Source organism: Ciona robusta, chromosome 3 (genome assembly GCF_009617815.1).
Source record: "Ciona robusta chromosome 3, ASM961781v2".
NCBI lineage: Eukaryota > Metazoa > Chordata > Ascidiacea > Phlebobranchia > Cionidae > Ciona > Ciona robusta.
The window spans coordinates 3,633,723-3,660,154 of record NC_143237.1 but is presented as its reverse complement, the minus strand read 5'-3'; the positions used below and the strand labels follow the sequence as shown (position 1 = coordinate 3,660,154).

Below are 26,432 nucleotides of genomic sequence, written 5' to 3'. Positions count from 1 at the left end.
TAAAGTGTATAAAAGAGTTCTTTGATTGAAGTAGTTGCAAGAAACTTGGGTAAAACATCTTGCAGAAGCAAGTTTAATGGTCTATGAATAGAAAAGTTTCATGCGATTCCGGTACATTAAATAGAAAAAAATTATTTAACTTGTACTTTTTAAAAATACTTTACATGACAAACACGGTGCCCAGAGATCCTCCTTCACCCCTATGAACTTGAGCTTTCAAAATCTTTCGTGCGTTCTGGACCAAAGTAGATATTTGTTCTGGACCCTTTGGGCTTTACGTACGTTTTGTGCGTGTTGCTAACGACGCCACAATAACACTGATGAACTCCTCCGTCCTCCACAGTGGTTTTAAAAAACACGAGAATGGCAAGTCATCAAACACGTTGCGAACAGGTGAACGAAACTTTTTCTCTAGTTCATTTAAATTTATGCACGGAATAATTAAACGTATATTAATCTGACTTCATGCTAGTTGCCAACCAGTACTATTTATAAGAATTAAGAAGCCTCTTCCTAAGAGAACGATGTAACTTACTCCTTAACTAAATTACCTATTTTACCATCGAATAAACAAAAAAAAACAAATAAGTTGTAATATTAAATATGTGATGCATGGATATACAACTACAGCATTGTTTGTTACAGATAATGAAAGAACATCAAGTTGTGATAAGTGTGTTGCAAACTCGTGCAATGAGAATAAACGCAGCTCTTACATTTTGGAAAAGCAAAGATTTCACACAGCTTATCTCGTATCTTCTACGCACCAATGATGACAGTTTGTTTGTTGACATTCTTCCTTTTTTAACAAAAAGGTTTAGACAGTTTAAACATTGGTTGTACTTGTACCTGCATGTTGCTTTCTGCAATTAACCTTGCTTTAAACGGTAAAACAACAGTGGATATAACACGAATGTTTTGTTTCGTACACCTCATGTCAGAGTTATCATGTATGTTACTTTGTGGGTGTTAATTTTTTCTTTTTTTTATGTATGGCTGATAATTCAACCCATTAGTGACCACTACGCCTACAATGATAGCAGTGACAAGCCTTAAACCCATTTTTTCTTGAAACACTTCTCCACAGCGCCTTTGTACTATACCTTTACAGTATCTCCTGATAACCTTTTGAAATAACTGAAACACCTATCTTGCAGCCTAACAGAAAATGAAAAGCAAAAACAGCCGGTTACACTTGGTGTTTGTTTGGAACTTCTGCCAATACTGGAACGACTTTTAACAAAGAAATATGAGGAGTGGGTTTGATATAATTGACTAATGAGTACAGTTACTTATACTTTGTTTGCAGGTATGTGGTTGTATCTTTAGATTTAATAAGAACCATGATGAAAACCTGGTATCGAGAATTGTACAATATGAAGCAACATGAAAATAATCTACCACTCAATTCCAGCTTGTAGGTTGTTAAAATAACAATATTTTAAAACATAACTAGATTGGGTGAATTTTTAGGAGCTTGCCACCAATTTATGTTAAGTTGATGTCATTAAATGAGCTTGTAGAAAGACTATCAAAAAAATCAGGCACAACTGCAACCAAGGCAAAGGTTTGTTTGTGTTTTTTTAATGCAAATAAAAACTACTTATTCTTATATAGTTATAAAGTGCATAATATTTTGTAGGTTGTGCATGAAATTCTAAATCAACTGAAGTGATATTAAAGAATAAAGATCAAATGGATCATCATAGCTGCACTGTGCGAATAAATAACTGCCATTAATAAAAAAAGTTGAAAATAAAATAATAATTGATTTAAACATTTTTAACTGAATAAATTACACATCCTTATAATTAGAAGTGCCACAGGGTAAGATGCCCTGTTTAGACATTATATTAGAAGGAAGAGGTATTAGAAAATAAAGAAACCAAAACTGACCGAATACTTGAGTAAGGTTAGTTACTACACCATGATTGAAAGTGTGTATATTTTTGTGGTACTCATATGGGGTCTGACCTCTAACCAAAAGAAAACATTGAGCAAGGAACAGAAACAGTGAACCAAATCCAGCACTAAATAATAAGTACAGAAGCAAAATACAAGATGCAGTTGTTAAAGTAATGTTTCCATAAGTGTATACCCAATTATACACAATTCCTGGTAAAGTGTAGGAAAGAATTGCATAGATTGAAAATTTAAAAGTAACATACTTCATGTTGAGATATGCTGTAATGATGTACATGGCATGAAGGGATCCTAAAGCGACATACAATCTGAAAGGAATTGTTCATTTATATGGATCTGTCCTTTCCAAAAAATAAAACATTAATACATACGTGTATGGAATAAAATATCTTTGATTTCGTAATCCAACACACTGGCAGAAAAAGAAACAGTGATGGTCGCGTTTTAAGATGCAAACTTTACAAATTTCACAGTGGTGTGTTCGGGGTGGGCAATATCGATCACAAACACTACAAAATTTCCACGACGTTGGTGGGTCAGTAACTTGTATACCTGTCAATAGTAGTAACTACTGTAACTATTTGTACAGTAGGGTGGGGAAGGATAGAACACCTTTTAACTCTATTTTCTCGACTCATTTAGACAAAAGAACATTTAAAGAATTATAAAACTATATCCCCACGACTTCCAGGGACCATTGTTAATTGATTAAAACACAATCAGGATATTTAGATATTATGTGCTAAAAGTGTCCCATCTTTCCCTACCCAACTATATATTTAAATAGTAGATATATATATATATATTATTTTGTATCCACCTGGAGTGTAATTGCTTTTATTAAGAATTCCAAGAAAATAGTTTCCAATAATGTTTATAAAGACGTAGATCAAACAAATGCTCCTCCATTGAATATCTTTTGGTTCCGTGTATACTACCGGATATGCTATAAAAATACAGCTATACACAACTCCAAATGTTGCAAGGAAGAAATATGCCACGCCAACAGTGTGAATAAATGCAACCTTTTTACGATTTAAAAATGAAGGCTGTGTCATTTTGTGAACCTGTAGACAAATTGCGATTATTTTACCAATAATAACATTTTTAAAAGCCTTAAACGACCAATTAGATTTACAAAACGTATGTTTTATATTTAGTATCTTGGTTTTAAAACAGGACCCCATTTTCCAAGAGGCAAATCCTTTTTCTCTTCCAATGTCAACTTGACTCTGTTGGTCAGTCGATGTTTTTCATGCTGCCTATAGTACTGTTCCCATGGGTTTGATAAATGCTCCCATGTGTCATATAATTTTGTTTGATAATCCAATTTTTTTGTAATGTTATGGGTATTATTGGTAAATAAGTGCCATTGTCCTTGAATTGAAGGATGATCTGTATGAATATCCTTTACTATTTTTAATATTTCAACTCCAGATCTATTGCTGTAGGTGTCCAGTTTTTGCAAAATTTCATCTGGTTCAAGTTTTTCCAATGATGCAACTTCTTCCCTTCCATTCAAATACTCCACACACACTGATGGTCGCTGTTCCATTTCCGGCATCGCATAAACTACGACACTAGGATGTTTTCTAGCAAATTCCACCAAATCATTCTCTACAAACTTTCGAACATGCCGACTGCTTGGTGAAGCTTCACTGAAGTTTAATGTGATCCGTTTTAACTGTTTTACATGTTTTCCAACACCATTCTGCAAAACACTTTTTAAAAATGCATGTGCCGAAGTTTTTCCAGTAAAACCGCTGGATCCACCTACACCAGCCATTTTAAATCCAGTTCAGAAGTAACAATTGTAAAAAAAACTTATTTATATTTATAGTTCTAATCCAGCAATGGTATTATCCTGTATTTAAACAGATTAACTTTTTATGGATTAACCATAACACACAGACAAGAGACAACACAAATAGAAAGAAAAGAAGAAAACTGAATACTAAAAGGAGGGGAGGGAGGAGGAAAAATACCGTTACTATAGTATAAGGAAGGAGATTGGTGGAAACTACTTTTTACCCCAAATAAGTAAAGAGACGGAGGGAAACTTTACAGCAGACTTATCATCATGCGGTAACATGAGTTTTCCTCAGTTCTTACACCATTTTTCTCCGTCCCTCCACTTATTTGGAGTAAAAACAGTTTCCATCAGTTCCCTCGTTTTAGTAACGGTATTTCCCCCCTCGCCTTCTACTTTTAGTATTCAGTTTACCTCCGTCTCTCCTTTTAGTATTGTCCATAACACACACCAATTTAAACTTTATTATTACAACACATTTTGCTAAAGCTATTGTAAGCTGGCACAACGTGTATGAACACATTGTTATACCTACTGTCGTTTCCCCGGTTATACTCAAGGATAAAGTAAGTTACAATCATTCATTTCATATACGCAAATATTTTTTTTGTGCTAGTGAAGAACTCAGCCTTTAAAACTGGAAACACTGAAATGCAGTGCAACAGGAGTCGTCAAAATGTAATCGATGTAAATCAAATGTACGCATTTAAATTTGCGACCATAGATATCTAAACATATAGATACAAGTTGGGAAACTAGCGGTCACGTGAGAGATTTTTGAGCACGTAAGTGGTCATATAGAATTATTTTCGTCGAACATTTGTTGAGTACGTATACTTGTTGTTTTTTCGCTATTATATTAATTCTATTAATTGTAATCGAATCATATATATATAATTATATATTAATATATATTTATAAATTTGAGATTAAGTTTTTAGAATTCAAACCGCATAATTAGGGTTTTATTAACGCCTATATATCTATAAGTGTTGGTTTAATTAACGTTTACTTTAATGCGGGTTCACACCAGCGCCGATGGCTGGTGATTCCAGAGTCGTATAAACACCGAGTAGTCCAACTGCCGTCTATGTGTGTCCAAAATAGAGCAAAAGTGGTGACTTTGACAAAGGGTTTAAACGAACTTGTTAAGTTTTGTTTGTGTTTTCCTATTGTGGGAAGGTGTAAAACAGCTTCTATTTACCTTACCAAACATTTTTTAGAAAAAATGTATAAATTTAGCCGCATTAAATGACTAAAATGTCGCAAATCAACCGCTTCTAATTCTAATTTTAGACTTTTTTTGACACAGAAAACAAATAACACATATTTTTTACATTTTTCAACCTTTAAATTTGTTTTTAGGCCCAAGCTTTTCTGTAATTTACCGAAAAACATACATTTTCCCTATACCTACTGTGTTATTTTGGACCCAAATTGCCGTTCAATTTGTGTTTTACGTAACAATGGGTTGGACTACTCGGTATTTCTATGGCTCTGGGTGATTCGAGAGAGTCTGGCGATTTTCTGACCTCACTTCCTCCATCGCTAGCGATACGAGCGAAAGAAAATCGTTTGGAAACAGTTATTACTCTGCCGATGATCGCTAGCGATGAACGGCTTTGGCGCGAAATGTAACAGTTTTCGCGTAAACTATTTCGCTCCAAATTAAACGTCGGAGATAATTTCGAATAAATATGAATGAAAAAATGAATATAATTTTTTGCAGGAATACTATATTGTAAATTTAGCGTAATAATATTAAAAACGATTGTTAAGGTGTTTTGCGACTATTGCTAAGAGCATTTTCATAAAAAACTGATCAAAACAGTTAAATATTACACGGTACACAATTACTTTGTAGAAAAATGATGAAATAAAACCAAACTATATGGAATATAGAGGCAGATATAACATTAGCCAATACGAGTCAAGTAAACTGCCAAGCATCGGGAACTCGTTGGTAACACAGTAATCGGTAACCTTTGGCTTTGTTTAGTGTGCAAATATAAATGAAAAGTGTATATAGTATTAGTCTCCCATATCTCTTAATAAAAGAAAATAAATCCAAAAGAGTGGTCACGGCAGGCGAGGATTAAACCCGGGACGTTTGGCTATAAAGCGGGCGACATAACCGTTAGACCAGCATTTAGATTTGTCGAGACAGCGCTTATATACTGTCTGGGAATTTGGAAAGGGCACGTGTTGGTGAGATAAGGAATTCTCACAACGATTCACGCCTGAATCAAACTATTTCTATTTAGTTGGGGACGCATTAGAAGTTTTTGATCGAGTTCAGTCGACCGTAGTAGTAAATGGGTTAATTATTATTATTACTATGCTAATTAATTTGTAACGTGCTCACGCATTGAATCTTTGATCTCTTGTTATTTTAGATGAGTTATTAACGTTTCTAAATGCATTCTAGTACTCTTTAAGAGAGTACTATGGTTTTATAGTCGACCGCTAATTGAGCACGTTAGTGGTCATATAGATCCTTTTTCGTCAAACAGTTGTTCTTGTTGTTGTTTTTTTCGTGATTTTTTTCGCACTTATCTCAATTCTTAATTCTAGCAATTTTCTTTATTCTCTTGATTGAAATCAAATCATAATATATATTTATAATTTTTGAACTGAATTTTCAGATTTAAAACCGCACAATGAGCGATTAATTAACGATTACTTTCCTCATGCACTTTACATAGCGGAAACACTGTCTGGGAGTTTGGGAGGGAACGACGGCACGTGTTGGTGAGATAAAAAATCCACACAACGATTCACGACTGAATCAAACTATTAGCATTTAAGTGGGGACGCATTAAATGCACTACTCTTATACAGTATTATCATTAATCGTAATTGAAACATTATTTTTAATTAAATACCATATAAATAATAATAACTTCTAACATTACCTAATTACTGTATGACTACGGTTTATCCAAATTCACGAAAACAAGCGATTTTAAGCAACGACAAAGTTAACTAATGTAAGTATACAAGGGTATGGGAGTTGTACAGAGCGTATTTACACATATTCTTTACCAATCACTCAATCCTCATACATAATAATAATAAGTCTTTATAATACATGTAAAAAATGCATTCTATCTACTGCTCCACGGTCACCAATGGCTACTGAAAACCGCTTTGTTGGTTACTTCGGGTTTGTTTTTAATCGAGCGTAGTCGACCGTTGTAGTAAAAGGGTTAATTAATACTATGCTAATTAGTTTTAAACGTGCTCACGCATTAGATCTGTGATTTCTTGTTGTTGTACAAGGGTTTTAATCTGCGAATTATTGTAATACATGGTCATTCATTAGAGCTCTGCTCCATTGTTTTTAGACAGTTCGTACTCCTATTGCCTACTAGCCCAAAGTTAGTACTGTATAGACCAAGTTAGGAAACAGATTGTAAAACAACGAGTCTTGTTATCCATTGTCGCGCGTCTATGACGTCATAGACGCCACCATTACGGAGCCCACGGCATACCATTTTATCATTGCTGGGTGCTGTTTTTCGTTTAAATCAACGGTACACATAAGTTTAAAACAATGTAATTGGTTTGTTTTCATGTAATGTGATTGTTGAAGCGGTGTTCCTGCCGCTGCTGGTCGACAGGATTACCTGTTGTTACAATTATAAGTATATTCTTTGACACAATGATAGTGAGAAAGAATGATGATTTGTGTCGTGTGTTTTTTAAAGTTTTCTTAAACTGGTTGAACAAAGTTTTTGAAAGTTGTTTTGATTATGCACTGTTTTTTTATTACTGTACCTTGTAAATCCTTTACACCTTGATATGATGTGTCATCTGCAAAACTATGAAGTTACATAGGACATTTTAAGATTGTATGTTTGATGAACTTCTTGTGCAGTATGATTTTTTAGACTGCATGCGCAAACCGGTTTTGCATTTGCAAGATGTTGTCACGACATAGACAAGTTCATCATGCCAGGCCTATCATATTAATCATATCAACAAAACTGTAACTTTGGTATACATAACACAGATTGCATTCAAACATTAATGAATTAGAATTACCTTCCAAAATATTGTTATTGATTAGTCAACCACCATGGAGGCTGTACCAAGGTTGCCCATGTTAAAAGTTGACATGAAGGACAACCAAGAATACGCTGCAATGGATTGGATTGATGCACCGGGAGATGGAACACGAGAACTTCTTCAAAACCAAATCGAGGAAGAATTGAAAAGGGTAATATAATAGGCTATTGAATTATTTTTGTGTTCAACTTGTTTGTTTTTTTATTGGTATTTTCTACCAGACTGTAAAGTTTAATTTTGGGGTAATTAATTTAATTAATCTTTCTTTTTTCTGCTTGATATTGCCCGTCTACGCCGTTGAATGTGACCTAGTAGTTCTAAGTTAATTCAATAATGTTCAGCCCAAATTATTTGATTGTATAAATATATATATTAGATTTTTATTTTGATCTACCGTTGATCAAGTTTTGAAGAGTGTGTTTTTACAGACAATGAATTGAAATTGTCAGTAATCTTTTATGCGTATCCACTAATTGTCTCACTCTGTTGCTTTAATTTTTGCAAATTTTGGTTTTAATTTTACATACTACATCTGTTTAAAGTCATGAATAATTACAAGCATAAATATGTTTAGCACATTCGTGACTTTTACTCGGACAACCCGGACAAGTACAAGGATTGTATAAAGAACTTTCTCAATCTGCATGTAGCTGCCTATAAAGTGATTCCAGCTCCAGACTTCGATGGTTGCAGCACATTGAAGAAATATTATGGGCAGCTACATTACATGCAGAGTCGGTTTCCTTTCACAGGGGCTGATGCTTTAAAAGTTGTATTTGGATGGTAAGTAGACAAGAGGTATTGGCCTTATGAAGCTGAACAGACAAGTTATCGTTATTTATATTTGTTTCCGTGGCATCTTTTGTGCCTCTCGCTTAAGACCCATATCTCACACATTAGAAAATCTTTTTTATTCTTTAGATAATGCTAAGATTTTTTAATGAATTTTTTATAGCTGAATTAGTATTTAACTATTCAGTGTTCGTACTTCAATAAAAGTAATTTTTACTTGAATCTATTCTTTTGTGCAATGTGATAGTTTGCTTGAAACTTATAAACCATTTTTTTCGTGCTCAGTCTATAACTCTTTGCTATCTGTAACTGAAAATGGCTTTAAAGCCAAGGTTGCGGTCCTGCGCAAAATGTTGAAATACCTTATTGTGTAAAAAACACAGTAGCAGGTAAAGCTTTTCTTTTAATTTTTTTGAAATATCGCCTCAATAGGCTATGTAGCGCATGATTTCTCATTGTTAGAGATAGTAGAACACACATGCGATATAGTAGTTGGTTTTTAATTGAAATTGTGGATTCAACTCTATATAGACTATCTGTACATCAATTTTATATTAAGTGTACAGCTTGGTGAAATTGTTATTTTCATTATCTTACCAACCACATGAAAGACTGAATTTTTTTGGTATTATGAATATTCTGGTATTTTGAAAGAAACTGCTTGGTTTAACATTGTACAACAGATTAAAAATGCAGGAATTTTGATTAAAACCATTGAAGGCAGATTTTGGACTATTTTCAGTTTGTTATCCATATTTTAAGAGCAACTAATACCTACACCTGTTCAACTAATTACAGGGCAGATGCTTTTTCCGGTGGTTACGTGCAACATAATGAATTCACATTCGAACAGGTTGCGATCATATTTAACATCGGTAAGCTGTTGTTATAATCCAATGCAGAATGCATATGAAAGCTACTAATATAAATCTATTTCATTATTATTATATATACTGTGTTGTACAAACCTTTAATTTTTTTATACTGGCTTCAGCAACATTAAAACGGGATTTTTAGTAAACTATGCTGTAATTTTTTGGCTTTTTTTACAACACAATCTTTAAAATTATTAAGGTCTTTTATTAAGGTCTCTCTTACAATCTTTAAAATTATTAAGGAACTTTCATAACACATGTTGGAAAAATTAAAAAAATAAATATATATATATACATTTTATGCCTTTTGAAAATATAGAAATTTTCCCAAAGTGCTATAAGTGGTCAGTTGTGCATTGTCTTTATTATGTTTCAAAGGGGCGTGTCATTCAATTCTTGGACAAATGGACAATCGCACATCAGAAGAAGGCATCAAAACATCATGCGTTCATTTCCAATGTTCAGCTGGAATGTTTCAATATCTGGCTGATAATTTGGACACAACACTCTCTGCAGATTCAAGCCAGTTCATGCTGAAGCTAATTATAAACACAATGCTGGTAAGTGGGTTTAATTCTGTATAGATTTTTGCCGTTATCGATGTTTTGCAAATTTAGTAGAGACCAAGTTAGAAAGCGGTTTGTAAAACAATAAGTCTTGTTTTTCATTGTCCCCCGTCTGTGACGTAGTTGCTGCCATTTTCGATCTCAAGGCATGGCATTTTATAATCGCTGGGTGTTGTTTTTCGTCTAAGTATTGAAATTGTTTTAAGAGCCAAGCACTTCTGCGCGTAAAAATGGCTTTCTACTAATGTTATATCCTATCACAATAATAAACCTCACATAAATAATCAACTTTTATTAAACTCTCAATCGATTAAAGAGTAAAAAACAGAAAATATCAAGTTTACCAACCAAAAACATAAAAAAACATGTTTAAAACATATTCTCACAAATGTTATCAATATTCAAGTTTGTTCTCGTTTGGTGTATTTCTTTAACAGTATATTAATAAACTTATTCTAAGGGTCAAGGGCAAGAATGCTTGCTTGAAAAATCAATGCAAGACAACAGAAAAGATAGCATTGTTTCAAAGATAGCACAACAGGTAAGGCTGGTTTGTTTAATGTATTTTATATTGTTAGAGCATTGCAATAAGGGCACAAACTAGGTATGTTACAGTTAGTGTTGACTCAAATTTTTATTTAGTTACATATAGCATAGGCCTTTTGCTTATAAATTACCCTTTAAACTTTTTCAACTGTGCTAGCAATTGTATGGGAGGCAGTGATCATTAGAAACTTTAATTTCCTATTTGCAGTTTTTTTATTTTACCGAATGTATTTTTTACTGCTTATTGTGGTGAATAAAATTCCATAGCTAGCCATGTTCCCTTGTCACCCCAAGTTAGGTGCCTGGCTATAGTACCGCCAAGTCTAAATAGTAACAATGGTAAGTTTCCAAAATGAAACTCTGTTACTGGTGTTCTTGATTTTACATCATTATTAATTATCAGTCATTGTTGTTGTTGGTATAAATTTTCATATAACTTAATTTTTTGCAGGTTGTGGATTATTTTAAAGCTGCAGTGACAAGTTTGCAAAACCAGGAAGCAAAAGCAATTATGGGAGACTCTCTAAATAAAATTTGGCTTAAACTTTTAACTTTCAAAACCACATATTACACAGCTATTGCAAGGGTAGGTTGAACAATAATTAGTTAACGATTTGTATTTATATATTATAAATTTATTTGACTTAGTGACTATTGTAATGGGTAGCTTTTTCTAGTTTCTTAATAGGTATGCTAAAAGTGAATAAATATATAGTAGGATGGGGGAAGTTGGGACACCTTTTAATAACTCTATTTTCTCTTCCCATGTGGTAGTAAACAAGGAACTTTCAAAGAATTATAAAACTATATGCTCAAAACTCCCATAGACCATTGTTAACTGTTTAAAACACGATCAGGGTATTCGGATATTATGCGCCAAAGGTGTCCCATCTTCCCCCACCGTACTATACATTATTTAATAAAAAATCCAAATTTTTTCAGTTCTATACTTATATGTACATAAGCTGTAAAGTATAGTTAAGACCAATAAAATAAATAACATAATTTATTTATATTTTTCATTTCTCCAGTACTATGCAGGATGTAGTAGTTGGGATCAGGAGCGATATGGAGAAGGTGTTGGATACCTTGCGTCTGCTGTCGAGCTCTATGAACAAGCAGTGAAAGCATCCAAGAGTTTGAAAGGTGACGTGAAGAATAAGGTGGAGAACGCTCTCAAATATTCAAGTGATGTTTTTCATGGAAGGTGATAGTTTGGTTTATAAAGTTAAATGCAAATTTTGATTTGGTATATATAACAATTTTATGTAAATTATGAAGTAACTTAAGTCTGGAGTCTGCTGTGTTGTGTCTGTGCAGGGAATATACAGCTTTCTTATTTATTCAAAGTGTTTATTAACCTACGCTGTCACTAAAAATTGTTGAGCAGAATAAAGTGTGCCAACAATGACCATTAAACGCAAGGTTTGCACACATACCCCTTGTACCATTACTGCAAGTAAATAAGTGTTAAAGAATCTATTACTTTTGAATATTTTGGGCTGACAAAAAAACAGATTCATTTAAGCTGTTAATATATTATATATATATATATATATATATATATATATCGTATATATATTCACTTTTATTCAGTATTCCACTTTAGTAGATTTTCATTAAAAACTTTCGATGAGAGTTTTCTAAAATGTGTTTACTTACATTATTACATAGATACAATGCTGCTAAGAAAGACAATGACTTTATTTACCACGAAAGAACAACAAGTGTGGCGTTACTTCCTGAAATCAAAGGAGCATCATTGGTGAAAGCACTTCCCTTTGATCCATCCAATACAACTGTCACAGGACCTGACATGTTCGCTAAACTTATTCCATTGGAGGCACATTTAGTTGCATCATCATACAGGTTGGAGTGGATTGTTTTTTTAAGAATTTGCATTAAATCAATCGGACCAATCTCTTGAAACAAAGATTTGATTTCTACCTTCATAACCAAAGATATCATTTCATGATAAAATTTACTCCGGTTAAAATGTGGAATATTTAGTCATGAGTTTTTGCTTTTTATTTAATAAATACATAATTGTTTCATTTGTAGCGAAGAGAAAGCTAAACTTCTTCGTCCAATTGTTTCTGAACAAGAAGAAAAAGACACAATACTTGCGTGAGTTTGTGTTGGATTTAATTGTTATTGTTTTCTTACCTGTTTTATATAAAATAAAAAATGATAGTATCTCAAGGTGATAGTTTTGTTTTAAATTCATATACAATAAGGCCTTCAGGTCCAAATAATTATGGCGCGTTTTAACATAGAATAAAAGTCCGGTGATTTGCGATGCTTCATTCGTTTCATGTAACAACACTCTTTAAAATAACCAAGTGTTGGTTTTCTTTTAAAACATGGTGGAAAATATCTAACAAACATATAAGCTGCTGCATAGGCGCCGAGTTTTGAAATGTAGTGCGGAGGCGAAGTCTATTATGACGTAACACAATCGTGACGTCATAACACTTTGACGTTCTTTTTTTTTAAAAACAGCGATTGACGGTATTTTACCCTTGCTCAACGCTAGACGTCAGTGTTACGCGTTGATCCTTTTCCTTGTGTGTACTTGCAAGATTGATCGATACATAATTCGTTTGTTTGAGGAGACGAGCTTTCTAATTGACTTTTACGGGCGTCGTAGTTTAACGTCCACGTGCGTCGTAGTTTAGCCAACACAGGCGTCATAATTTAGCCTTTTCGTGCGTCGTTGTTTAACCTTTTCGTGCGTCGTCGTACAAAGCTAAAGCAACACATTCAATGTTACCTGGTTAGAAAATAAAGAACAACCACAGGCTAAACAGACGATGTTATCTTATTCTAAAGTTTCTAAACAATGTAGGCGGTAATAATCAACCTAAATCTGTTCCAGAAGTAGCACTGCTGTATATTTACGATGTTTTCCTCAGCCAAGCAGCATAATCATTACGAATAGTAGGGATTCAAATGTGGATTCATTGCATCATAATAGCGATTGTTTGACCTGGTAATTGATTACGACATAATAGCAATTCACACGTTGATTGTTTGCATCATAATAGCGATTGTCCCCTTGATTATTCAGCCTGTAGAAGCTTGAAAACAGGTTTGAAGTTGAACGTTTGGATCAAATAAGGAATTGTCCGGTTGTCCCATCTACAATGAATAATAATCTAACTACCTTTATCCTTTAACAACGATGGATCAACAACGTTTGTTTGAACCTGGTTTGAACTAACGTTACTAACCTGTTTCAAGCATGATTACAGCATGTTCAAAGTGATGATTGTGATGTAAATAAGACAATTACTCATACGTAACAACTATAGAACAGATTCTGCCCAAGTACCACGTGGTCACCCATGCCTAAATTTTCGTTCTCTTATTGTCACATCGTTAATTTTGATTTTTTTTTACTGCAATGGTATATTTTTGGGAGAAAAACACGAAAATATTAATAAATTTAGTAAAAATACATATTTTTTGTTAGTTCGTATACGGAGGCCGCCTCCGTGCTATTATTTGGTACGTAGGCATCGCCTACGCATACTCGGCGCCTACGCGTACTCGAGCGCCAACGCGTACTCGGCGCCTATGAGCTCCTGTCAGAGTATTAGTGTTTTGGTAAGCGGTATGCAGCATAGAAACTACTATCATAAACATGTCAAGTATATTAGTTTTGTTTTGGGGTGAGATTTTGCGTCTTGCCACTTATCAAACCAATGCTAAATACTGACCCCATATTACAAGTTCAATTTTACACACAGGCAATACAAGGAATCTATTGAACTTAATCCTGATCAACTGATAAAAGTTGATGATGCAGATAATATTGATCCTCTTCTTGTGGAGCACTGTGCTTCTCTCAGTGTTGACCAATCTCCAATTAATAAACTCACTTCAGCTATGAAAGGTTGGGATGAAATTTCAATTGCATCACTAATTTAGCATAAGCCAATATTCGAATATAAACAGTATTTAAAATTGTCACACTTATGTAAAAATATAGTAACATCTTGTTGTGTTGTAAAGATTATAGGTTTTTAACATGGGATAACCTGGTTTTAACTTAATTCTGAAAAAAAAATTTAATTCTGAAAAAAAAAATTAATTCTGAAAAAAAATCTTAGGTAAATATAGGAATATTGGATTTTTTTGTGTTTCCACCATGATAAAATATATCCGATGTTTATAGAACTATCGGATCGTTACATGGATGTGGAAACACTGTTGGAAGAAGCAGAGGAAGTGATTGATGATGAAGAATTAGAAACTAAACAAGTTAAGGTAAAAGATTTTATAATTAAGGTCTATATAGTAGGGTGGGGAAACACCGAACATTTTTAGCAGATAATATCTAAATATCCTGATCTTTTTTTAAACAACTAACAACTGTTTATGGAAGTCGTGAGGATAAGGTTTTATAATTCTTTGAATGTTCTTTATTTACTACAAAATGGGAGGGGAAAATAGAATTAAAAGGTGTCCCATCCTCCCCAAACTACTATATAATTAAGTGGTCAATTTTAACAAAACATTAAAAATAAATTTTTACACAGTCAGATAAATATGGTTATAAACATTTTTTCCGACAGGATGTGTGCGGAAAAACTGCTGAGTCACCGAATGAGGTCGGCGAAATTCGCAAGATGCTCGAAGTGTGCAAGGATGTCCACAGCAAGGTACTTAAATATTAATGCTATGTTTTACTGAGTGGTGTAAATAATTTATGTATTTTATATTTTGTACATCAACATATGTGTAGAATGTGGATTAACAGAAATTAAGTAAAATAATTTCTACAATAATGTTTAGTGTTTAATGTGTCTTTTTCTCATCTCAACTGTGCAAGAAATACATTGGACACCCTAATCTAATGCATAGTTTTGCTGTAATGCAATAAACACAATATTGCAAAATTGTGAATATTACTTTCTTTATATCAATGTACTTCTATACAAACAAATAAAAAACATAGTATTTTAAACTGTGTACCACAATAATATTATATATAGTGTATTCTAGGTAACAAAAATTTATCTACAAAGTTTGGCATATGTGCTGTTTACAATATAATTTTTTTTTTACAAATTCGGTGTGAAACAAACAGAATTAATAATATGCCAGTGTTACTTGAACAAAGAAATGAAAAACAGTGAAATAAACTAAATAAGTGTCTTGATAGGCTCGTAAGATGAATGATGACCTTCATACTGCAATGAAGATTCACATCACCAACTTACGCACCGTTGCTGATGGTTTGGATGCTGTGAAAAAAGAATGTCATCTTAAAAGCATGGCCGATATACTAAGTAAGAAAATGAAAGTTTTATCTGCTTGGATTACAGATGATATATATTCCTTATTGTTTTTTTTGCTTTAAATTGTTTTTTGCTGTTGTTGTTTTGCTGGATCACTTTCATAGTTTGAGTTATTTCAAATAAAAATTTAAACCTTTTTATAATGAAAGGAAAAAAAATTAAAAGAAAAATAGTTAATATGTTTTAAAAAGAATATTTCGGAGTTTACTATATGAGCTTGTGATGTATTTGTAATCTGCTCTTCCAGGTGACGAGGATCGAAATCACATCTCACTGATGGAGAAGTTGTGTTCCAAGGTCCAGGAGATGGAAGAGCAGAGGAGAACACTTGTGGCTCAACTGAGGAGCGATCTGGAGGAAGATGATGTAACATCAGCGCTCATGACACGACCGGGGATTGATGCGGAGGTTTGTGCGATTTTTGTAAAATTCGTGTAGGTATTAATAATAATCAAAGCCAATGCAGAGGTGGTAAAACAGTAAACAGATGTGGAAAAAGTTTTCTCAATTTTGTTTCTAGTTTCTAAACCACTGAAGAAAATTTAAATTTTATATCCGATTTAGTATAACTTTTCTTTGTAAATATATAAAAAATATTTAAAAAATATAGACTTTATATGTTTCAATTTGCAATTGAACCATACCAAATCCGAAAAGAAAAAGATATTTTGTAGTTTAAAAACTAGAAACAGTCAAAGTTGAGTGACACGTTTTCTTATGTGAAATCGCATGAATTGTCGCAAAACTGAATTTTTTTACTTCAACGTTTTTGTGCAAGTGATTTTTTCAAAGGCTAATTCGTTTTTTAAACTGGTTATCCCTTCAGATCACATTTGAGAATCTCTATCTATATAAAAAGTTTTGATTTTTTGTTGGTATGCCCATTTAAGGCTCATTGGGCAATAAGAACAATCTGGTGTATAGTTAGTGTATTAATTTTAATTTTCTCATCAACTTTAACAGGATTTATTTCAAGATGAGTTAAAGAAACACGATGTAAAAATTGGGTATTTGAAGCAAAATTTCACTGCACAAGAAAATATCCTTGAAGCGGTTACTGAAGCAAATGTGAAATATGCCAAGATTCGTAAAATAGTGGATGAACATGTTAATAAGTAAGATGGCTTAATAATATGACTACTTTTTTCTTATTAATATAGTAGGGTTGGGAAAATAGGACACATTTTCATCCTTTTTTCTCGTCTCACTTAATAGTAAATAAAGAACATTCAAAGAATTATTAAAGCATATTCTCACGACTTCTATAGACAGTTGTTAATTACTTAAAACATGATCAGGATATTTGGATATTATGTGCTAAAGGTGTCCCGTTTTACCCCACAGTACTATACATATATTATTGAAATAATTTTTTGTCCAGAGTGAAAAGTAAGTCCAAAGCTCTGCTCCTCTCATGCACTGGATATGAAGAAGCGGTTCAAAGATGCAGGGAAGGGAGTCTGTTTTTCACTGAGCTCCTTGGGAAGAGTCAGGATGTAAAAGAGAAGATAACGAAGCTGAACGAGAAGAATTCCACTTTAAGAAAGAAGATTATGGATCAGTAAGATTTTCATGTTAAAGACAAATCCTAATCCCTAACCTATAGCACATTAAAGAAGCATGAAAAGTTTACAAACAAAATATCTAATTTTAAATATAAATAGCCTGATAAAGATGCTCAAATGCAATCTTAAATTTAAAGTACTTTGGAAAACAGAAACGCATTGTGATTGTTGCACGACTGATTTTTTACCTCTATGGTTAAACTTCACACGATTATTTAAAAGTTGTTTATTGAAACTTTGGTTGTACCTTTAAATCACGTTTGAACATTTCCATCTATAGGCAAAGTTTGATATTTTTATTGGTTGGCCTTTTTAAACCCCTTTAACCCTATACAGATTCTCAACAAATGCCAAACAAGGGGCAACCCATTGTTTATTTGGGAGACATAAAAAAACTTATAATAATAATACAATAATACAGTCAACCCCGCTAATAATACACTCAACCCCGCTTAATCGGCCCACGTTTAATCGGACCACCCTCTTTAAGCGGGGTTGACTGAAACACCATGGGTGTTCGGTGTCAACATAAGGGCAATGGACCATGAAAGGTTAAGAAACTGTGTCCTACTTTATTTTCGGCTTTGAATTGTCATAACTAGTTATACAACATTATGAATCAAATAATCAAGTGTGAATTTACCTCAGACATGAAGCAAAAAAAGCCCCCCCAAGACCCAGCGCCCCCAAACCTAAAGTTCCCCCACCAACCTCCAAACCCCCTTCATCATTGTCATCAAGCTTGCAAGATCTTGGAGATGACTTGGAAGAATTCAACGATCCGGCATTTCTTCGATATTTGCAGATGTCTGGAGGTTTACCAGCAGGTGAGCTTATGTCAGTGGTTCCCAAACTTTATCTACTCGCGTACCACTTCTTGGTCCATGCAGCGGTCCCGTACCACTGACATACTAGCTTGTGAATGTTAAACAAAAAAGTTGCCTGATTAGTTGCGTAGTTTTGGCAGGAATTCGTAACACAAACTTGACACTGCCTATCTCAAAGTTGTGGGTAAAATGTATGTAATATGCCAAATAAACAGGGTAACAGACTGTAATAATTGGTTTAAATTATTCCAGAAGTACCACATAGCACTGCTGTATATTTGTGATGCGTACCACAGTTTGGGAACCATTGGCTTATGTGGTTGCGATATTAAGCTTAAAATTGCAAAATTCAACCAGTTACACGTTACACCCCACAACACTTATACATATGGGGTTCCAATTACAATATAAGAGGATTGTTTGGTATGTAATTAAAACTATCTTGTTGACTGATCTTATTTATTAAACTTTTAACTGGTGTTGGAACAGATTAAAAGTAAACAGCAGTTTAGTTAAACAATATTTGAGAAACCTGTCATAACTTATTGTTCCACATTATTCCACATTAGGTTTAACATACATAACATTCCCCACCACAGGTATGGACCTTCCTGTTGTTTCCAACACACCTGTTGCACTTCGTTCACGAGAAAATACTCGCACCAGGGGACTTCCCATCTCACCCACTGTACCCCAACCCTTACCCCCAAACCACAATGTGCCGCAAACAATATTGTCGAACCCACGTGTACATTATGACCAACCCCCTCCCACAAGTTACCAGAACCAGAATTACCCGGTTTCGCTGCCGCAACAGAACTCACTACCAACACGAACTGGTTCCAACGTACCAGCAAACCAGATATCTGGAAACCAGATTTATCAGGAATACATCAGCCAATCTGGTTCAATACCATCTGTAACCAGTCAGTCACCACATCCTAACCAAAACATAAATCCAGCTCAACCACAAATAAACCATTACCCAAACCAACCAACACCAGGTTCCACCCAACCAACCTACCAAGCACCAGCAACCAGTCAAGAATATCACCACCAACAAAACTACCAACAACCATCCCAATACCAGGCACCAGTACCTACTCATTCACCAGCCAACCAGTTTTACCACCAAATCCCAACATCTGGTTCTCAACACATACCACATGTAATGCCACAACAACACCATTCAGCTGGTGCCATCCCTCCAAGTAACAACCAATCCTACCAGTTGCATGTTCAACCACAAACATGGTCAAATGGCCAAAGTCCATCTTTACATGGTCAATCTATTGCACCAAACAACCATCCCAACCACCCTTCACCTGCACCATCCCCACACCAACAACAACCGTATCAACAAAGTTATCAACAACCACACCAACCAACAAGTATGGGGCCACATACGCATAACCAGCCACCTTCCAACCAAGCTGCTTCATATGCGCAACACCAACAGCCTCACCACCATGTACAACAACAAAACCAACGTTTTGTGCAACCACAACAGCAGGTTATACCACAACAACAACAACAGCAACAACAACTGGGTCATCACATGCATCAACCAAAACAACAACCTCATCTTACTCAACAAGTGCAACAACAACAACCACAACATATACCACAACGACCCCAACAACAAGGAACACCTCCTCAGTTTTATCAACAACAACAAAGCTTCCGACAACATCCAAAAGGTGATCAACAAATTATTCAACAAAACCAGCAAATTCAACAACCATACAACCAGGCAACGCAAGCCCACTCATTTCCAAACCAACCTACTACAAACCAAGCACCCATGCAAAGGTATCCACCCCAGCACCCCACACCCCCTCCACACCCATCTCAACACCCAACACAACCCACTCACCCACCATACAGACAACAGCAACCAAATCTAACAAACCAACAACATCCAAACCAACAAAGAAATCATCAACTTGCACCGCAATTGCAAAATCAACAACAACAACAAAATCAGTTTAAACCAGCACAGCATGGTCAGTATCAACAACAACATCAACAACAACAACAACAACAACATCAACAACAACAACTGATTCAAAACAACCCTCAAACTCAATTTGCGACATCCAGTCAGGGTCAGATGATTTCTCAACAACAACAACAACAAGCTACCCTTCCTCAACAAAACAGCCAACCATCACACACCAATCAACAACAATTCCCACGTTCCCAGCAAACCATATCTTCAGCACCAACAAATAATCATTTTGGCAATCCACCAATAACAACCAGACAACCACAAGTCTCCACCAACCAAGGAATGCAAAGTTACCCGAACCAACCAAGCAACCAACATCACCAACCATCTAACCAGCCATACAATGTTCATGGCACCACGCAACCACTCACTCTAAATTCATCTTTAAAACCACAAAGCCTGCCGAAACTTGCTCCAACAAACGTAATGGCAGCACCATTGCAACCAACAGTAATTGGAAAGCCCAAGACAGAGGTTGTTGTTCCACCCAAACCATCACATGACCTTCAAGGCCTCACATACATACCCCACACATTGCAACACACATTATCCAGCACTTCTGCTGATGAATTGTTGTCTGGAAGTCCAGAAACTGACACTTCACCAGCACATAAACCGGTACGTATTATATAAAAGTCTTTTTCTCTATTTTTACGTGTGATGCTAGAACACAGTTGCAATGCATTGTAATTAACTTTGAGCTGACAAAATAATGCAATAAGATAACAGTCATTTGTAAATGGACATTTCTACTAAAGTATTAAATAAATTAAAGGAGTTTAGTTCAATCATTGCTGATACTTTCCATACATATAAACAGAACTCACAACCCCATTTAAAATAACAATTCTAATTTTTTTTGTTAATAGGTTCTGGTTCCAGTACGAGCTGATGAAGAAAATATTGTAGTTCGTCGAATTGAGGAAATACCGTATAAAGGAGAAGCTGAACTGATGCAGTTTAAAACTGACACAGAAGCTTTTCATCGCAAAATATCTTCACTGCTTACCAAGACACCTGGAACACTGTGCCAGCTTGACAAGTATGTTAGTCTAACATGTATTGTGATATAACTCCTTGCTTCCTTGTTTTATGATTTATTTTACAAAAAGATAGTAAGTATGTGACATGTGTATATAGGATTTTTAGCAGATTACCCACCGCCATGGCAATTAAACTTAAGATACCAGGGTTAAGGAGCATAACAACTAAAACCAAAATTTGTGCATTGATAAAAATGCTCAAATGTGATCTATAGGTACAAACAAAGTTTCAAAAACTTGTAAAATCAAAAAGTTGCCTTTGTTATAACTTGTCGGCAGACATGAGGTGTATGAAACAGGGCTATAGTGGTGTAACTTCTTATACCTGCAACATGCTACGACATGAAAATAAATACATGACACTCCTAAGATTTCTTTATTAAAATTTTTTTCTATTTATCAACAAATTATTAACTTTATTTTGATATCATTTCTCGCACAGAGATTGGAAACAACTTTCCGAGCAGCAAGAAAAGTATTCTCGACAACTTTCAACAGCGATCGGTCGTTGTTCTTCTTACAAAAATCGATTCCAAGATATTTTACCGTTCGATCAAAGCAGGGTTTTGTTGTCCGAGTCAAAAGATGATTATATCAATGCCAGTTTGGTGGATGGTATCTCATGTTACTCACCACGATTTATTGGTATGTGTGAAGTGTTGTGGTTATTATAAACTATTGTTAAAGTTTTCCAAGCGCATCGCATAGTTCATTTTTCCATGAGTTTTAAATTAACTTTAACATCTATTTTATAAATCATTCAAGAGACTGCTTTAGCTGTTTAAACTATTACCTGTCTCTGCCGCCTGGATTTATAAAACCATAACTTTTGAAACTCACATTAATTAAATTAATTGTAACCTTGCTAAAAAATTACTAGAATGTTGGTCTAGCAATTTTATTCTATTTCTAGAATGGTGTTCTGTTGTGTCTCAGGCTCTCAGCTAAAAAATAGCTCTTACCATAGTTACCGATACTTTATACAAACCAATCATTCTCAGCCACTCAGTCACCCCTGCCTGCTTCTTCTGCCGATTTCTGGTTAATGGTTCATGAACAACAAGTCAACCTCATCGTAATGTTGGTCAGCAAAAATGATATTCCAAAGGTAACGACAACACCAATGGTTTAGTTCTTTATAAGAAACATACAATTAAAAAAACAGCTTTGGTTCTGTTTAAAATTTGCGTTGGTGTTTAAATATTCCGCTGCTATTAGCCAGTTTTATATCTCAACACCATACTGAAAATATATTGTTTTGTACGTGTCATAATTCATTTATAATTTCTGGTAATGTATAGTAGGGTGGGGGAAGATGGGACACCTTTTCGTTTAGTTTTCTCTTTTCATTTGGTAGTAAACAAAGAACATTCAATGAATTATAAAACCGTATCTTCACGACTTCCACAGACCGTTGTTAATTGTTTAAAACACGATCAGGATATTTGGATATTAGGTGTTAAAGGTGTCCCATCTTTCCCCGCTCTAATATGTACAAAATAGAAAACTTAATGTAAAATGTTTAACATGGTTGTTTTAATTCACACAGAAATGTGCCATGTATTGGCCTGAAGATCGGAACATATTACAAAAGCACGGACCGCTGTCTGTTACTTTCACAACGAGTCGTGTACACGAGACATACATCGAACGTACTTTCACACTGAAGCACGCGAAAAGTAGTTTACCAAGATCTGTCATTCAACTCCAGTTTACTGCATGGCCTGAACAGTGAGTATGGTTATGAAGAAAAAATAACAGTTAATAGTTTTTGAAGTTCTGAATAAACATAAAAAAATTAATGGTTCATGTAGAAACAAAATATCTTGTGTTTCTATATTCCATGCAAAAGAAATGTTGTGAATTAAACTGACAAAACCTAACCTTTTATTAAACAAAAACATTTTTGTAACCATTTTTAATAAATATAAAGTTTTAATAAAGACCTCTTACTTCACAGTGGTCTCCCTTCTTCCTCACATGACCTGTTATCGTTCATGCGTATCGTTTACACTTTCCACTCACAACAGCGAAGTTTACAATGTCCCATCATTATTCATTGCGAGTGAGTTCCATCTTCACAATTTACTCTTATTCGAACCGTGTGCATAATTCACAAGAAATACATGGTTGAAAAAGAGTTTAGTATATTACCGCATTCAAAAAAAATGATTGTATGAATAATGCTTTTAGGTTAAGTTTTTAATAAACTGAGTTTCATTCTCATTTATCAATGTAAAAAAGATTTAATTGAACATTTTAGCATTGACATAAAAGTGTACTTCTTTTATTCCTGAAAAAGTATGTTTAATCATACATCACAGCCTGTGATTCACAAGAAGCTGTGTCTTTACTCATGCCTGCTTATCAATCTTACAATGTTACATGACCACAAGATTCCTTGTTTTTTTTTTAAATTTAGCAGAAAGCCTCATATTCTTTATTAGATTACTTACATAACAAATACTTAATCCCGCTGCTTACTTAATGTGACATATATCTTTAAAAGTTTGCTTTTCCTATGATGTAGAAACGGTGTGGGACACACGGGAACATTCTGCTCTGCTTATTCTTCCATCCAGGACATGGATGCAGGATTAGGGATCCCAGATGTTCTCAACATCGTTCATATGATGAGGAAGAAGAGAAAGTTTATGGTTCAAGAAAAGGTCACAAGATATTTTATTTTACCATTTATTAGGGTAAATTAAAGCTTATTAGCATGTGCTGGTGTATATGATCTTAAATGTTTTATTTAAAAGTAGACTGTTGTAAGACGGGACACCTTTAGCACATAATATCCAAATATCATAATCTTGTTTTAAACAATTAACAACGGTCTTTGAAAGTCGTGGGGGTACGGATTTATAATTTTTTGAATATTTTTTGTTTACTATCAAATAGAACGAGAAAATAGATTAAAAAGGTGTCTCATCTTTCTTCACTCTACTATTTCTGTTTTAAATGCCAAGAATGTAATGAATTTTTGGCTACCATTTCCTTGGGAGATTTATATTTTTTACAGTCTTGTTGAATGGGTGTATCTTATTTGTCCTTGTGTGGCAGGACAGCTTAGAGTTGTAACCTGGTAACCTGGATGTCATATTTTACCACATGCCCACTTGTTATGAGTTATTAGGCATCCAACTGTGTATGTATAAGTGTCTTGGCTAAGTACATATTTGTCCACAATGGTGACAACATTGAGTCTCAAACCTGGTATGTCCTGGTTACGATGCAAGTGTTTGAAACGAAATTTGAATAAACGCTTCTGTCAACTCCATTGTTCTGTTATCTTGGCCGAAGAAACGAAAAATAAATTTCATTTATTTATTTAATATAATGCTGGCTGCAGATGTAATATATTGTACAGTATTTTAAATTTTCAACTTGAACTTTTAGGCCCAATTGAAGTTTGTGCACGACTTGGTTTATCTTCATGCTGCCGACCTCTTGCTTCAACGTGGAGTTCAAGTTGATACAAAACATGCTATTCCACAATCTCCTGTGCTGGTATGAAACTATTTTCATAATTCTATTTTCTTTGTTTTGTCGCTATATCTTGTCTTTTCGTTTAAAATATTTCGTAATCTTTGCTTTAGTAATCAAAGAAACAAACAATTTTTTTTGTTTTTTCTATTAATTTGTATTAAATTTAATATCACCAGACACATCAACCTACGCACCAAACTTCTACTACGAATGCTTTTGATGTTTTTGGTAGCAGTGCATTGTCTTCTATTAAAGCAAGTGTAGAAAAAATGACAGTAAAGCCTGAAAAGGTAAATATATACCGATTCACTTTCACCCAACTTTATAATTTTGATAAATATAACTGTAAGTGAGTTTTAACAACTGTTGTTTTGGCGCTTTATGTTGTCTTTACGGTTAAAATATTTCTAAACCTTCGCTTCCGTAATCAAAAAGACAAATAAAGATATTATTATTATATAAACATACCATCTCTCTACTATGCTATAAACTAGGAGGACATTGGTAAGAAGCAACATTCTAAGCATGACATGTGTAGTGTACGTTTACTTTACATGTGGTTTGCATGTATGTAGTCGATATGAAAACGTTTTGTACAATGTATAACGCAAAATCTATTTATTATCACCAGGTAGTTCCGACGAACACAGCAGACACAATGCAGAATAATAATGAGATTAAAAACAATTTTACGCCTACCAACGATTCCACAGCTGTGATGTCACAAACGCATATGACATCACACTTAGACGCTCTAATGGGAAGCAACATGAGTGACCTTGTCCAGGGGACAATCACATCATGTGATGTCACAAACACTCAGAAATTGCCTCAAACACGTTCACCCGACATAGTGGTACCAGATGTGGTTCAAAATTGTAGCAAACCAGTTTTGGCAACAAACAACACTCCGTCAGCACCAAAACCTGATACCAGTGAAGTGAAGGCACCAGAACCAACTAACAACAGCGAACCAGCATTGAATCCACCAAAAGAAACAAACATTTCAATTTTAGACCAGCTTACTCCAGAGTCATTCACACTAGGTGCGCCAGAGAGCAAGGACAAGAAGAAAATCACAAAAGCTGACTTTTACAAACCACGTGATAGGATTGGTCCAAAATCTGATGCGAGTGATCCGTTTGGAGACTTAGACCCCCTGTGGAGCTTGAAAAAGTAATCGCTCCAAATATTTTTTTCTAATTTTAAACGTTTCATAATCATTTGATGTGTTATTTAAATGTTTCATGTGAAAATGATCTAATTCTGCTTTAAAATATACTATTACGAACAGTTTATGTCTCCACAAGGACACAGTTATTTGTGCTGTTATATACCCAAGCGTGGTGTAGCCATCACATGTGTAAACATTCTGTGCAATGGACTATTCTTACAGTGTAGAGTTGTTTATATTTATGATTCTTATTTTTCCTCATTCATGTATCCGTTGTATGCGGTGTGCTTCTAACTAATCGTCCATGTTTGTCGTATTAAAAACACTATATATATAAACTGTTGAAGGTCTGTGTTCGTAAGGTGGTACCGACTTCGTATATATAGTTCTGTGGGGTAAGATAGGACACCTTTAGCACGTAATATCCTGAT

At 34.4% G+C, this 26,432-nt stretch overlaps 4 protein-coding genes across 5 annotated transcripts; 2 read left to right on the top strand and 2 right to left on the bottom strand.

The window, feature by feature from the left end:
• Positions 1–255: 255 nt before the first annotated feature.
• LOC149738255 (KATNB1-like protein 1) lies at positions 256–1,777 on the top strand. Its single transcript, XM_089875019.1, has 6 exons — positions 256–393; positions 646–815; positions 1,158–1,256; positions 1,310–1,417; positions 1,474–1,567; positions 1,643–1,777. The coding sequence occupies exons 1-6, from the start codon at positions 364–366 to the stop codon at positions 1,673–1,675; spliced, it is 534 nt and encodes a 177-aa protein (XP_089731145.1). The 5' UTR covers positions 256–363; the 3' UTR covers positions 1,676–1,777.
• Positions 1,313–2,985, bottom strand: LOC149738254 (putative palmitoyltransferase ZDHHC24). Its single transcript, XM_089875016.1, has 3 exons — positions 2,744–2,985; positions 2,295–2,475; positions 1,313–2,231 (listed from the first exon to the last, which is right to left on the bottom strand). The coding sequence occupies exons 1-3, from the start codon at positions 2,979–2,981 to the stop codon at positions 1,796–1,798; spliced, it is 855 nt and encodes a 284-aa protein (XP_089731142.1). The 5' UTR covers positions 2,982–2,985; the 3' UTR covers positions 1,313–1,795.
• On the bottom strand, positions 2,745–3,806 carry LOC149738253 (large ribosomal subunit protein mL43-like). The gene has a single exon (XM_089875017.1). The coding sequence runs from the start codon at positions 3,707–3,709 to the stop codon at positions 3,080–3,082; it is 630 nt and encodes a 209-aa protein (XP_089731143.1). The 5' UTR covers positions 3,710–3,806; the 3' UTR covers positions 2,745–3,079.
• Positions 3,807–7,282: 3,476 nt separating this feature from the next.
• Positions 7,283–26,339, top strand: LOC149738252 (tyrosine-protein phosphatase non-receptor type 23-like). 2 transcript variants are annotated; one of them, XM_089875006.1, is made up of 27 exons: positions 7,283–7,955; positions 8,379–8,587; positions 9,395–9,471; positions 9,850–10,031; positions 10,498–10,578; positions 11,035–11,169; positions 11,615–11,790; positions 12,258–12,452; positions 12,645–12,710; positions 14,336–14,481; positions 14,764–14,855; positions 15,164–15,250; positions 15,754–15,880; positions 16,137–16,297; positions 16,853–17,004; positions 17,271–17,450; positions 18,103–18,281; positions 18,881–20,910; positions 21,162–21,334; positions 21,778–21,980; positions 22,337–22,443; positions 22,885–23,066; positions 23,296–23,400; positions 23,866–24,004; positions 24,738–24,848; positions 25,004–25,117; positions 25,322–25,460. In XM_089875006.1, the coding sequence occupies exons 1-27, from the start codon at positions 7,815–7,817 to the stop codon at positions 25,400–25,402; spliced, it is 5,631 nt and encodes a 1,876-aa protein (XP_089731132.1). In that variant the 5' UTR covers positions 7,283–7,814; the 3' UTR covers positions 25,403–25,460. The 2 variants fall into 2 exon arrangements, with proteins under 2 accessions (XP_089731132.1, XP_089731130.1); XM_089875004.1 differs by having other exon boundaries at positions 7,285–7,955; positions 25,459–26,339.
• The last annotated feature ends 93 nt before the right edge of the window (positions 26,340–26,432 follow it).